Consider the following 15,621-nt stretch of genomic DNA (forward strand, 5'->3'; position numbering starts at 1 on the left):
TCAAATTAATTGTATATAATAATGTATAATAAAAATTATCGTGGTTTTAAGTTAGTATAGCTGAATAGCTTAGTTCCTCATTGATGTTGCACTGGCAGTGAAGGAAAGGAAATGGCAGAAAAATAATAAATGAAAAAGAAGTAAAAATAAATGAAAGTGAAGACGATTTAGTTAAAGAGAAAATGTTATTTTTTTATATATTTTTATTTTCACAAATTGATACCTAATGTTTCATTTTTAAAAAATTATTTTGATAGTTGAATTTTTTATTTTAGTTTTTACAATGCAAGAAGAATTTTTTAAGGAAATATTTTAATTTTATTTCATTCCTAAACAGTTTATGTTAACAGTACACATACACTCAAGACAATAAATACACAATATTAATAGCTCAGGTATCCGTTATACAAATGAATTAAAAAAAATAGTAGATGGTCTTAATCACTTATTAATCATCCCATTAATCTATATATGATATGTAATTAAATAGCATTTAATTATTTGACCATGAGTTTACAAGCTTGAGTTTATGTTAAAAAGAAAGCTTAAGTACATGTGACTAAAATATTTTATAATAAGACCAAGCAGTGTTCAAATATATTAGTAATACGATTCTATAAGTTGAATTGTTGAATCTCAAGCTGTGAACAATGTGGCTATGTTACCATCTCTTGGGTCTGAATCTCTTAAGTGGAAATTCACTTAATTTAAAAAAGATGATAATGAGAAATTATTTCAACTATTCAACAAACACTTCCATTTACATGCTCAAATTAATAAAATACAATAGAGTAATAATAAGGTATATTTTTTTAGTTTTAAGAACAAATGTGCATTTGTTCTTAAAACTAAAAAACGTATACTTTATTATTACTCTACTATAATTTCTATTAATTTAAGCATGGAAGTGCTTGTTGAATAGTTGAAGTAATTTCTCATTATCACCTTCTTAAATTAAGTGGCCTTTTGAGAAGTCTTTCTCCTTTTTTCTGCAACCTTTAGTGTAGCATTTTTAAGTCGATGCACATGTTCTTTAAACGTATCAAAATCGATTTGAGGACCGAAAGCTGGTTCTCGCACTACATTGAATTCATCCCAATGTTCTTCAGCCTTCTTCATGTCCCCCAGCAAACAGTGTATAATTGCCTGTAAAATATTTCCAAACACAAGGTAACCATCACGATTCATGCACTTCTATGTTCATATTCATGTAAAAATGAGAAAAATATAATCAAAGCAAAGTTTTTATCAAGGAAATAAATATTAAGCCTAAAGCGTGTGTTATAGAGAATATACGTTTTATCTAATAAGATCTATAATGTTATGGTAGGGTTAATTAATTAAGTAGGTGATTAATGGATTTTAAGAAGGTGAGAAAAGTTACCTTGTAGAGTGGGCGTCGTGCATCTTTGAGCGATTCATCTGCCAAACATTGGCATTGCAAGCCACTTTCTAAAGATGATTTTTTTCCCTGCCATTAACACGTTCAAGGAATTCGTGTCAAATAATTCCCTTAAGGAAAAATGTTAAATAAAAAACTAATTAAAGTGAAATTGGATACCTTGTAGATGAGCACTTCTACTATTAACATTTCAAACTCGTAGGCTTCGTGTGGTTTCTTCTTTTCATTAGCCTTTTTTAATGCTGCTCTGAGTATTTTCTCTGCACAATCTTCCTCTTCCCTCCTCTCCAACTCTGCTACTTTTTGCTTCAATGTATCATATATAACACACTCTTAATTGCTTCATATATACCAAAGTAATTATATATAAAAGAACATATATCTGATCCAGTTGAATCGTATTTAGATGAAGCCCTTTGTTTAAAGATAAATAATAAAGCAAAAAAAGTATAAAGTAAAAAGATAATATCATTAAATAGTGACACTTCCCAACGTTAATCTGGAACATGTTGATGTATCAAACCTGAAGAATTGGTAAATCAGGAAGATCTTGTTTAAGTTCCCACTTAAGAGCAAAGGAACTGTTTAATGCTGTTGGGTTTTCATACTGTTCTGTCATCAATCTGTCCAATGCTGGATACCCACTATGGAGTTCTCTAACGATGAAGGACCTGGTAGCTTGAAGACGTCTACTGGGCTTGGGCTTGGGCCTTCTAAGGAGCACAAAAATCAAAAGAGAAAGACAGCCAAGGATTACATAAGATATTGCTTTCAAGGCATTTTCCTCGTACTTAGAACTCACATATGAAATGAAAAATTTCATATCTTCACAGCAACTTTGAGGGAGAGAAAAGTTACAAAACTTTTCTACCAGCTGGTTCATATTCAAGCACTCTTCCTTTTACTCCACAGATTTAAAAGAGAATGAGAGAGTATATTTTTCTCATATTATTCAGCAATATAAATAGTGGTACATGGCTTGTGAAATGTCATCAAGTATTGTGATTCTATGCTTGACTCATAGGTCAAGAAATGAATGTCTTAAAGAAAACCCTTGTTCTAAGTAAAAGATATGTGTTCAAGAAAAAGAAAGAAAAAAGAGAGTAAAAGATATAGAAGCTGCCCATAGATTATTAGTACTACTACGTAGGGCAATTGATGCATCATGAATAATGTATAATGTGCAACCACTCTAGATTTCAAAATACTCCTTCGAGCAATTTTGATACAACTAAAAATTACATTACAATGTTATGCTATAACTATGAGAAAACTATTTCTCATTTTCGTTAATGATTAATTTGCTTCAACAAAATTCCATTGACCACTTATAAGGTCTCTCTCATATTTTTTTCATCCATAAAACCTATATATAAGATATTCTTTCAAAAAGTTATATTTTAAGTAAATGGTAGACAACATTTAAATAAAAAAAATTACATAACAAGATAACTTCGTCTAAAAGGAATTAAATATATTTCTAAAAATGACATTTACCATCTAAACGGAAAAAAATTACTGTAATAAATTGATCAACTTTTAAGAAACGGATCTCTGAATTATCTAATGTGTGTGTGTGTATATATATATATATATACATACATTTGAATGACATTCAGTTTGCTTTTAATTCCAGTTTCTATTGCAATCTTTGCACTGTCTAAGAAACCTTTTTGGTACTAGTATCTCCCAAACATTTGAATTCATCAAATATTTTTAAAAGAAATTATATTTTTTTTTTTGGCTCCATAAATTTATTTAAAATCAGATAAAGCTTGCTTTCCATTCCAAAGCTGGGTCCAAAAAAGCCTGGTAAATACAATTTGGGTTTTAAAATTCAAACTCCGTTAGCAAAACCAGTAAGCTTGCGTTTTTTTTTAAACTGTGTGGGTTCTGTACAAAAATTCTTTTCGGCCCAATTAACTAAAGTTTTATCCAAACCCACTTTTTTTATGACATTAACATTGTTAGTTGTTTTCTTCCTGTACCACCATATTACTGACTGCACTTCCATACCACGGAAAATGTTTGAAGTACCATCCCTCATTCCTTTTCTAAAATTTGTTCTGAAAAATGCATTTTATAAGTTATTACATATGTTTTAAAAAACATATTTCAAAAAATACATTTTATGTCTTTTAAAAACTGGTTTACAAAATTTTGTTCCAAAAATCGTAATCCAAATTGTTCTGAAAATTTTGAAATGCTTATTCTGGAACATTTTGAAATCGTTATTCTAGAAGATTTTCAGAATTGTAACAAAAATCACTTTTATAGAGTAAAATATCATTTTAAAAGGTATGACAGTTAGAAATCATTGAAGTCCATGAAGAAAAGGACAGATATTTGTTCCGGAGCAAAACTAATTTTATTTAAAATCTAACGACCAAAAATGGCCAACACTGTGGCAAAGCACAACCTAACAATAATTGGTTGTAATAAAAGTATTATCTCTTTAAATTAACTTCGTTTATAATATAAGTTTTGAATTTTTAATTTAACGTTGTTTATCTGTCTTGAGAATTAATATCAAGGAACTAATAAATAGAAAATAAAGTCAATCAAAATCATAATAAAGTATACTATATATTTAATCAAAAAAGTTTGTGCGTGTGTGTGATTTCATCATTTTTATTATATTTTACATTTTAATATATATTTATCTGAATTTGAAATTATTACATATTTATTTAAAAATACTAGCTACAGATTAGAAAGCCGCATACTATAACTCCCGATATATAGATTTTATTAATTAAAATATGTAAGTTACGAAAAAGGCAATTTTAAAATATTAAAATTATGTATTAAATTTAAGTTCTTTTCTTTTAAAAAATATATTAAATTATCAGTGTCATTGTGATGTGGATGATGTCCTCCAACGAAGCATTTGAGATTTCCAGTGATAAAATTGTTTGCAAATTCAAAAGTAATGTCACTGTTAACCTTTTTGAGATTTCTTACCCAAAACACCTCCAACCAAAACATACCTCTCTCTTCAACACTGGATTTCTTACCCAATATATAATATCCCTTCTTTACTTATGAATCAAAACAAGTACACGCGGCATTTTTTATCATAAAATGTATTTCCAACAGTCAAAATTTAAAATTGTTCAGTTTAAATATAAAACATTGGCTGCATTTAAAGATAGGATGTTGTAATTGATTTAAAAGAAAAACTGAGAAGCCCATTTTAGTTTAGTTGATAATGGATGGTATTACAGTGTTTTACATGAGTTTACTTGTATCTGATTAGTGGCCTAAACCTGTTGAAAAGCTGAACAGTGAAAATATGGTAAAGAAAAAAAGAAAGCTTTTGAAATGAGATAGATATTTTGCACGTGATATATGGTGTTTGGTGATGGACGTGGAAATCTTTCAGCAGTACATTACTATTAGTATTTATCAAAAAATTTATTCATTAGAAATAAGAATATTTTGTAATATATTAGTAGATATATATATTGAAAAATGTGTTAGAGATAATAATTATTATATAATATAAGTGGGTACAATTAAGAAGTAGACTATAAGTCTAACTAAATCTCATTAAATTAGTTTATAAGATGAGATTTGTACTCATTTATACACAATGAATTTTTTTCATTTCTACTTTATGTGAGATCTCTAACACACTTATCACGTCGAAAGTAACAGCGTGGGATAATATATCATGGATGGTCTGATAAGTCTAACAAACACTCGCTAGAATAGACTCGAAATGATTTTTATATCATATTAAAAGGTGTAAGTCTAACTCAATCCGATGAAACTCATGACGAATTTGTAAGATTGATTGATATAAAATCCAATTCATAGTAGTATACATGAATGATCTTTTGAAAAACGATGAAGAATCGAATCGGAGTGAGTAGAGAATAGGTTGAAAAACTGAAGTTAGGGAGGAAGAAAGGGTGCGGAAAGCAAAGGAAGGGAAGCAGTGTAAACCGTTTATTAAGGATGACATGGCCACCGAGAAAAGCAGAAAAAAAGAAGGAAAAAGCAGAGTGATGAATATGAGTGAGAGAGTTAAAAAAATGGTGAGATAGAGATGGAAGTAGTTAGGTTGAGAATGCGTGTGAGGCTAAGGGTGAGGTGTCAGAAGGTTAGAGAGGGACTGTGTGGGAGAGAGTGGGAGAATGCAGCACGTGGGTGGGGAATTTGAACCCCAAGAAAAAAAAGGGAATGTGAAAGTGATTGAGAACCATAGTAGCAGTCCTAGTGTTGTACTGTGTGGAATGGGTCAGAGTTAATGTGTTGTAATAACAACTGCACCTTCCTCTGCTTCTCAATAAGGGCCGTCAAATGCCCAACAACATCTACATACTTCCCTTTCCTGTCGGATAACAGGACCCACACCTCAACCTCAACTTCACTCCAACCATACTACTCTCTTATTCTAATGCTCCATTTTATGAACTCACAATTCATTACAGAGACTGTTTCTTAGGAATCCCATCAATCCATTCATTCAAACTCCTTTCTCACTTTCTCCACTACACCACTATAATAAGAACCTTCTTTCTTCCTGTAACTTACCTCATGGTCTCACTCAATGGTAACTCCTTTAGTGCATTTCACTTCTTTCATTTCCTACCTCCAACCACTCATACTTTTTCCAACTTAATATTCAATCCTATCTATCACATTATCTTTCCAACTTATTCAGTTTAATAATATATAGTTGAGAAGTAAAAAAAAAAGAATGAAAAAGGGAGGGAAACAGATAGGAAACACATCTCTCTCTCTCATTTGTGACTGCAGGAAAGAGATGTCACAATCAGTCAATCGCGCAGAGACCACTCAGTCCAAATGCATTTCTCAACTTTATAGCTTACCATTACCATATTAGCATTACCATCTGCAACACACCTCACTTTTCTTTCCCTTCCCTAGAAATATTTTCAGTAAAAGGTTCAAATAAAGCTAATCTACCCCTATGCTCTTCATGGGGAACACCAACCATATCTCAATTATTCAACACACATTTCATTTCTCACGCTAATCTTCCTCACCAATTATTACTCTACTAACCACTTATCCCCCTACTTGGAAGTTGGAATCAAATCCACTTCCATTCTCATCATCAACACTATTCATTCTTCACACACCCCATCCTTATCCATCCCAAATTATATATCTATCTTCGCCCCTATCTACAACACTCCTACCAATTTTTAATTTTATATTCTTCAAGTGTTCCTCGTAAATTGAAGTACTATGAATTAGGCTTCAAAAGTGGAAGCGTGGTGGAGAATGAAGTGGTGGTGTGTTTTTGAGTTACATGAAACGTATTTCGTTTTGGCAAGCATTGATAGAAATGTTGATGCTCAAACTCGAAAGGTCTTAATCTGAATCCGCACGGGCAAAATAGGTATGCTGTTCAAACGGGAAAGCACTACAGTAAGCCTATATATCTTTCATGGTGCTTCGTTTTTTTAGATTACCGACTCAAAAAGGAAGGAAGTCAAAAATCAAAAAAATTAAGTCAACGTTCAGATAATTTTATTTTATCATAGAATAAAAAATAAATTTTGTATCACATTGAAATATCCACACAAATATATTATAAACTCAAAATAATTCCTAACAAATGAGTATTTGAAATTTAATATATAAACATAAATTATGTATCATAAAAAATATTAACCCTTTTAAAAATGTTTTGAGTAGTCTAACGAATGATGCACTTAGAAGAAGTATGATAATGAGTAGATGAAGAAAGTGATTGTGATATTCCTTCTTAAGCCTTTTGAATACGTCTCCCAACGAAGATGAATCCCATTATGAGTATTCTTTGACCACCCAAAATCTTGTTCCAACACAGTAGAAGAACTAAGAAAGCATTACGTAAACAATCAAATAGCCTGTGCACAAAACAAGGGGCTCGTCTACTATTTAACACCAACCCAATGATGTCATTAGATTTTCTATTATTAACAGCTACCCAGAATTAGGGGATCACCCATTGGTTTCTAAAAATGAAATAAAAATAAATAGCATGCACTATGATTCTGTCTGAATTAAATTCAACGATTCGATTTAAATTTACATGTTTTTTTATTTTATTTTCTAATCTTAATTGTTAAATACTTGCTATCGTTGAAAAAACATATAATGAGAAAAAAAAAAGTAAGTTAGTTTGCTTGATTGAAGAATAATATGAAAAAAAGTTTGGAAAATAATGAGATTTACCATTTTTTTATTTTTCAATTTTTTACTTTACCACATAATTAAACACTCAATTTTATTTATTTCTACTTTCTCAACCTATTTTCTCATATTTTCATTGTCTTTATTTATTTTCCAAAACCAAATAGGGCATAAATAAGACTGATAAATTATGTGGAAAAATTAATTGATTTGACCTAATCTTGTTTCATATACGACCAAATTTTAATATAGTCAAAATTAATTAAACGTCACTGTCAAAATGTTGAATCAAGTAATGACAAAAATAAATCAATTCCAAGTAGTGTTGTGATATTTGTATTTAAATAACAAGATAGAAATATATGATTGATTTTGTCTTACATTGATAGTATAATTTGTTTGTCTTGGGAAAAAAAAATATACCTAACACAATAATTTTGGTCAAACGGTATTTATTGTATTCGCCTCCTAGTGAATATATTTTAAAGATCTTTGTTGTGTTACTGAGAACAGATTATCTTTGTTTCAGCTTATTTGTCTTTATGAATAAGACATTTCCTGACTTATTTATTCGAAGCTAGTTCTTGAAAGGTCAGCCATGTTGGTTGTCGAGTTTTATGAACATTGTACTTACGCTGTAATGCATCCAAGAAAACTTGTCTTGCTCCATTTTAGATTTCTACTGCCTATGCTAAAAAAATATATTCACCAGTTAATGACTACATGCAATAGTTGGAATTCATCACCTACAATTTAATATAATTTGGATATATTAAAAAATAATAATTGATTTATTTTTTTAAAATAAAAGTTTTTATATTAGGTATCATTATACAACTTAATATCTCAGCTAATCTGACACCTCAAGTAACAACAATAATTTCTCATCACATGAAAAAGTATTATTAAAAAAAAAATACAAAAATATAAGGAAACTAAACTAAAATTCATATGTTAACAAAAACGATACATAGTAGACTATACTTATTCATAAAGAGTTATAAGAACAGTCAAGATGTACGTCTATTTTACCAATAAAAAGTTTATTTATAAATAAATCCTAAATTATCAGCACACGCATACCATTCACGAAAAATATGAGTAATCCTAAACCTAATTATCTCACAGTAATTAAGACAAATATTTAATCAATTATAAAACATCCAATAAATATTTGTCCTAATAGTAAACAAGCACAAACCAAAATAGAATCACATTTCAACCAAATATTAGTAAATTTCATCTTTTTTATATATATAATTAATTTAATATCTGATAATAAATATTAATCATTAACATATTGTTACAGGTTCAAAAATGTACAAATATTATTTTAATAAGTATTTACTTCATCTTAATAATTGCATTTATTTTTTAGGCACATATTCCCTAAGATTGATTTGAGCATAAGAAATTTTTCTGTTTCGAATAAACCAACTACACAACTAGATAAATATAATAAATAGAAAATTTTACATTCATTAATTTACTTAGTGTAGGTTGGGATAAAAAATTAATTAAGGACAGCTACCCTAGACTGCTTGGTTGTTTGTTTTCTTCTTCTTTTTTGGGTTTGTATTTGTATGACACGTACGTACTAGAGTGTACTTCAATGTTTAGTGTTTGATTGAAGAGACAGACACGGTTGAATGTTTCTTAATTTAATTATTACGTTTTGACTACATAATGTCAATATATATAGATATAACTAATGATTATAACTATTTAAAGTATATGCTGATTTATGCCAGAGATATCTAAACTTACATATTCCCGTATTAAGGTCATTTAAAATGCATCAAAATAGCGTGAAATGCAATTTGTGATTTTCCTTGTATAAAAAATATTGATGGAGTAAAATAAAATGCAACTATACACATGTTTGTTGACCATATTAATTATAAATTAAAATATTTTATCTTAATTGTTCTTCTTCTTCGTATTTATCTAATTGTTTTTTACACATTAATTAATAATTAATATAATATATAAATTTATCTATTTATTTATTATATTAATTATTAATTCGCCTGTCGAAAAATAATTAAAATAACAAGAAAGAGACAGAGAATGGGATAAATAATTTTAATCCTTCAGTTATACCTTTTGAAATATGATTTTTATAAATTTGTTACTGTAGTTTTCTTATACTTTTTCTACTTCTTGAGATTCAAGATTAAATTTTATTGTGGTCATTATGTTCACTGTCATGTTTATTTTACTTCAATAAATAAAATATAGATGCTATTTTATTATATTTAGAAAAATACTGAAATAAGATATTATGGAAATACTATAATTATTTTTAATATACATAATTGACTTACATGCTAAGAAAACTACATTCAATGGTCAAGGAAAGAAATTGTCTGCTGCTGCAGGGAGACTGTGCATGTAATAAAATTATAAACTTAACCGACAAAGTTTATGTCGAATAAAAAGAAAATTGAGATAAAGATTATTAATAAGTAAATATTAAATTTAACTAAATCTTATAAATTATAAATTTAATTTATAAAATAAAATTTATATCTATTTATATATTATGAAAGTTTTTATTTTTAATTAATTTGAGATTTTTAACACATTATCTCATTTTAACTTGTATGTGTGAGAATTTTTTTTATCTCTAATTAATTTTATCATTTCCTATATAATTTTTTAAATTTTGTCTCTAAAACTTGGTGGCTTAACTTACTGGTAAATAAACATGTTCTCGTTATAAAAAATTAGTTTCTCTTTAACAATATTTCTTATCTTCACTTGTGTATAAAAAATCAGTGTAGTATTTAATGAGTTCCATTTTTACATCTCGATATCTTCTACAATTTCAATAATTAAGATTATAATTTAATTATGTAATTAATAACTATTATATAATAAGTAATTTATAAATTGTGGTTATAAAAACATTAAGATCTACTCTAATTATTCCTACCAATAAAAACTCAACACGATTGATTTTAGTAGATAATGTTAAAAGGTAATGAATTTCCATAATTTTTTTATTTTTAAAGTTTAAAAAAAATAAAGAGGAAGTGATGTTTAACATGAAGGTTTTTATTTTAAAAAAAATATCGTGAAAGGAAGAGATTGAAATAAAAAAAAAACCCTACACTCTAAATGTGAGAACTTTAGAGAAACGCGGTTATGATAATTATGTTTACCACCTCTAACTAATTACAACTTAAGTTTAATATAAGCATTGGAGTCCGCTAAATAGGGAGATGCAGGCGTTAGTTTTTGTTTTTCTTTTGACACGTTTAATGTAGATGAAATCAAACAAATATGCCTAGTAGACACTAGTTGAATGCAGCTGTCAAACAATTAGCATGCAAATTAAATACTTAAAACTTCCTCTTTCCTCCATATGGCTACCTTCCTAACTTAGATTATGACTACACCCTTAGGATTAATTTTAATTATTTAATAATTCAAATATATTATTCTACAGAAAACATATTATATCATTTTTGTTTTCATTTTTTGAAGTTCTAGTCAAACGCTTGTTTTTTTCCATCATTGATTTCGTCAGGTATACCAGCAAGAAGAAACACGATGTTTTATATGTAATTGTTTCTTTGAAAGGTTCATAAGAAATTCCAAAACAGATTAAAACCCGGCCCAACATAGGATACCTCATTCTTTTTCTTCTATATCAAGAATTTTTTTAACACTGAAAATTAGTTCTTTTTAAATATGGACATTATCATAGTAATTTTTACCTTTCAATAAAATATTTTGTATACATTCAATAAAGATCATATGATACCTCACAACTACCTTCAGTATCTATCCAAATCCAATAATCAAAATTGTTATAACCGTCGTAAATGCCCAATTTTTAAGTTATTTTAGCTAATGACAAAAACATTCAACACCATTTTTTTTTCAGAATTTAGTATTTGCATTATATAACCAAGTCTTAAAAAACAAAACAAAAAACTAGATAATGTATATATTTATTAAAAAAATATTTATTTTCGTGTTATAACATATTAATAGAACACTAACGAAACGAAACTTTAAGATCGAGTTGAATATACTCAATTTAACATATAAAAATAATTATAATCTACCTATATATTTATATATAATATTTATATAAACTTATTGTTTATGAAATATCAGTAGATCATATTCACATATTAATTATAATTCTGATTAGCTTACACTATCATCTCCTATATAAATTTCATCTAGAAAATTCTCAAAGATAGTTTTTTATATAAATCATTGAGTTTCACGTTTAATTTGATAAAAAATATTTATTTATATTACACTCATTTATCTATATACACTATAGAAAATCATTAAATATTAACTAATTTAGAGATAAAAAATAATTAATCGTTTTATTGATTAAATTAAATATTATTTTATAAATTAAAAAATTATTGATATATAAAGTAGTTTATTATGAAGTGGACTTTAAGCCTAACTCAACCCCATAAAACCGGCTCATCTCTAGTCGATGTGGGATCTGGGACTATATATTTTGGGTGGTCCGATAGCGGCCCGATAGCAGGTGGCACGATAGGCCCAACAAATACTCGCTAGGATAGACTCGAAAATGGCTCTGATACCATATTATGAAGTGGACTTTAAGCCTAACTCAACCCCATAAAACCGGCTCAATGGGGTGAGGTTTGCACCCATTTATATATTATGAAATGTCTTTATCTCTAGTCGATGTGGGATCTCCAACATAGTTTATAATAAAAAAAATTTCAACTTATCAAGAAGTCTAATAGTCATATTTAACCATCTTGCCAGTAAATATAGTTGAATCTATGTTGATTGATATTTTCTTACAATAAGTCAATTTAATTTTTGAATTTATAAATCTCAAACACTTAAAAGGCTATGTATAAGTAATAAAATTGTGTTGGCATATCCTATAGAATCTACTAAAGGTGAACTGTATGGACACGGGAGTTGATGTTGATAAAACTTCAACTTTCCCTTAGGCTTCAATGAACCTCCACTACATATATCACAAAAAGAGAGACATACTCAATTAATTTATTTATATTGTTGACACTTCCTTATATTTTTATTGTAAAATAAAATTGCAAAAAAAATAATTTAAAAAAACAAAAAAACTAGTAAGCTAACCTTGTTAACCCGTCAATCATTTCTATGACGGGATGAATTATCAATTTTAATTTGTATAACTTAGATGGATTAGTTCGACACATCTCATTTTTTGTGGGTCAACAACAGATGATAGAAGGCTAGTCCGTTTTACTACCCTTAAACACCATACTCATAAATGTGTTGTTTTAGTCACTAGACAATGTGATTTTAGAATATGACTTTTTACTTTTCAATTCTTGCATCATGTGTGTTTATTGTTTCTTAGAATATCAATAAACTCAGATGTACAATCTTATTTGTGGTGCTTAAGTTATATTTAAAGAAAAAAACTATCTAGATATAAACACATCAATAAATAATATTAAAATAATTAGAGAATTCTTATAAACTGAAGATTATTGTTTTAAAAATATTATTGAAGTAAAGATATATTTTATTACAACTGGCTAACAATTAATTTTAGTTATCTTTAATTTTTCTTGGATGTAATAACTATTAGATAAATATAAATTTTATAACTAATTTTTTTTACTTAATATTAAAATAATATTTTATAAAAATATATTTTTTATAATTTTACAAGGAACTTTTTAATTTAATGGCAATATTATTTCTATGACATATTTAATATATAAAAAATTAAAGCATTCAGCTTTTCATTTATAAAAAAAAATCTTATTTTTTATATTGTTCTTTAATTTTGTAACTTTGATCTAAATATTAATTAATATTATATTTTTAAATGAATGTTATTTTAATTAAATATAAGGATATATATATATATATATATATATATATATATATTAATAAAAATGATATATTTATAAGCAATCAAAACAAAATTGAACATTAACTTTATCTCATATAATTTGTACTATATTTATGAAAAGAGTGATATGATAGGATAGAAATTATATTAAAATGATAAAATTACAGTTTTGTTAAAATCACATAAGTTTCTAAAAGAATTTTCCTTTTTACATATTATAGATTATAATGCTATAATTTTATATTGATATGATTTTTATCTGATTTTAAATAATAGTAATTTTTTTATATAATACTAATGTTTACAAATTTTAAAAATTGGTTAATTCATTCACGTGCCACAATATGCCTGTTAATTCATTCACTCCCGTTACAAACACAAATGTGTAAAACGTGAATAATTTATATTAAGGCTCTGACTCATTTCAAATGTCGACTTTTGTGAAAATAGTCTAAAGAGTTGGGTTGCCTTGCCCCACATTGAAAGTTCAAGAGTAAGATAATTAGTGTTTAGTTTCAGGTTTATAATCTCGATATATCAACATCCTTAATTTTCTATGGTTTATATTTTGTATGTTCTTTATAAATTTTTAATTGTTTTAGTATGCAGAAAGTACATGAAAATAATGTATGTGATTTAGGTGAAGATACTCAAAATTTTGTCATTGTAAGTATAATAATAAAGTTATGTCTATATACCTAAAACCATATTATAAGTATTTAAACATAGAATTTTGTTTGTTTTTCTTTGATACATATGAAAAGATATATAAATTAATTTATATTTATAATTTTGCATTAGAGTTTTATTAAAATAAAAAATCATGATCTAGATTTTGAAATGTCTGTAATACTGAGATGTTGTCCTCTTACAATGATGGCCAAGTGTCTTGTAAACTAGCACATGTACAATTGTCAACCACTAAGATAAAGAAGACATTAAAAAATATATATATAATATATTGTTTTGGTTTTATTAATTGTTTAAATTTTTTATTGTAGAAATGGTATATTATAAAAAAAATTGATTTATCGACGAAAAATTATAAACAGATTTGGGTCTAGTAATTTTATTATTATCAAGAAATATATTGATAAATAGTATTACCAACAGAAAAGTACTATATATGTGTTTGTAGAATTTCTTTTATTATTGACAGATTTTACTAATAAATTTTTGTTTGTTGATAATTATTAATAATTTTAATAATAAATACAAAAATTGAGAAAAACATTAATTAATATTTATTAATAAAATTCGTCGGGGAAATTAAACATAAACACAATTAATAATAACAATAATTATAATAATAATCACTGATTCTAACTACCTTTAATCAAGTGCTTAACCAAAATTATTCTATATATAATTTATTTAAAGTAATATACAGAAAATATCCTATAGTAAAATGGTTATAGTCTTAAGTTAAGGAGAATATATCATTTTTATTCTCAAATTTAATAACTAAAGATGCAAATGAAGACTATGATAATTTCATTTACTTATGAAAGTGTACCAAAAAATGTATAGAAATTTAATCTAAGAAAGAATATATAATTAAACTTGAATATACCAAACATTTAGATTTATAAAATCGAAACTAGTTTTTTTTACAAAATATGCATTTAAATTAAATTTCAGTTATTTACACTTGGATAAGATTTTTTAAAATCAAATTCATACGCATGTCTCAACTAAATACTAAACATAAATTATAACGGCGCAAAAAAAGTAAAAGAAACTGAGCCACAGAGCCCCCACACACTGTCTTTCTTTTCTTTTCTTTTTCATTCTAAATCTCTTACTTCTCTCTTAATTTTCTCTTAAAAAAAATAGTTGACGAGTTAAAAAATATTTTTCTTCAATCAGATTTTTAAATAGAGTAAGATTATTTTTGTTCTATAGATTATTTATTCTCTATTTTTTTTAGCATTTAGTCATCAATATTGGTGGGAGTTTATAGAGAAGATTAAGCATCTCAACATATTCTACTATATACTGAATTTTTGTTTTGTTTAGATAACTTGCATTAGGCCCGTAAATCTTGAAACTTATCTGGTGAAGAATAATATTATAGAAGTCGTTTGGAAAACAAAGAATTAAGGTAAGGGAATTTAAATTTAATTTTTAATAGCACCCTAGGATGGATAGAAGATCTGAATGTGGAAGGGACATGGTCCCAATATTGAATTTC

The 15,621-nt window shown here is 26.9% G+C and overlaps 1 protein-coding gene across 1 annotated transcript; it reads right to left on the reverse strand.

Annotated features, from left to right (window-relative positions):
• Positions 1-479: 479 nt before the first annotated feature.
• Positions 480-2,342, reverse strand: LOC137832377 (uncharacterized). Its single transcript, XM_068640517.2, has 4 exons — positions 1,926-2,342; positions 1,562-1,708; positions 1,385-1,471; positions 480-1,146 (listed from the first exon to the last, which is right to left on the reverse strand). The coding sequence occupies exons 1-4, from the start codon at positions 2,283-2,285 to the stop codon at positions 955-957; spliced, it is 786 nt and encodes a 261-aa protein (XP_068496618.1). The 5' UTR covers positions 2,286-2,342; the 3' UTR covers positions 480-954.
• Positions 2,343-15,621: the final 13,279 nt, after the last annotated feature.

The sequence above is a fragment of the Phaseolus vulgaris genome, chromosome 6 (genome assembly GCF_051622355.1).
Source record: "Phaseolus vulgaris cultivar YP4 chromosome 6, ASM5162235v1, whole genome shotgun sequence".
NCBI lineage: Eukaryota > Viridiplantae > Streptophyta > Magnoliopsida > Fabales > Fabaceae > Phaseolus > Phaseolus vulgaris.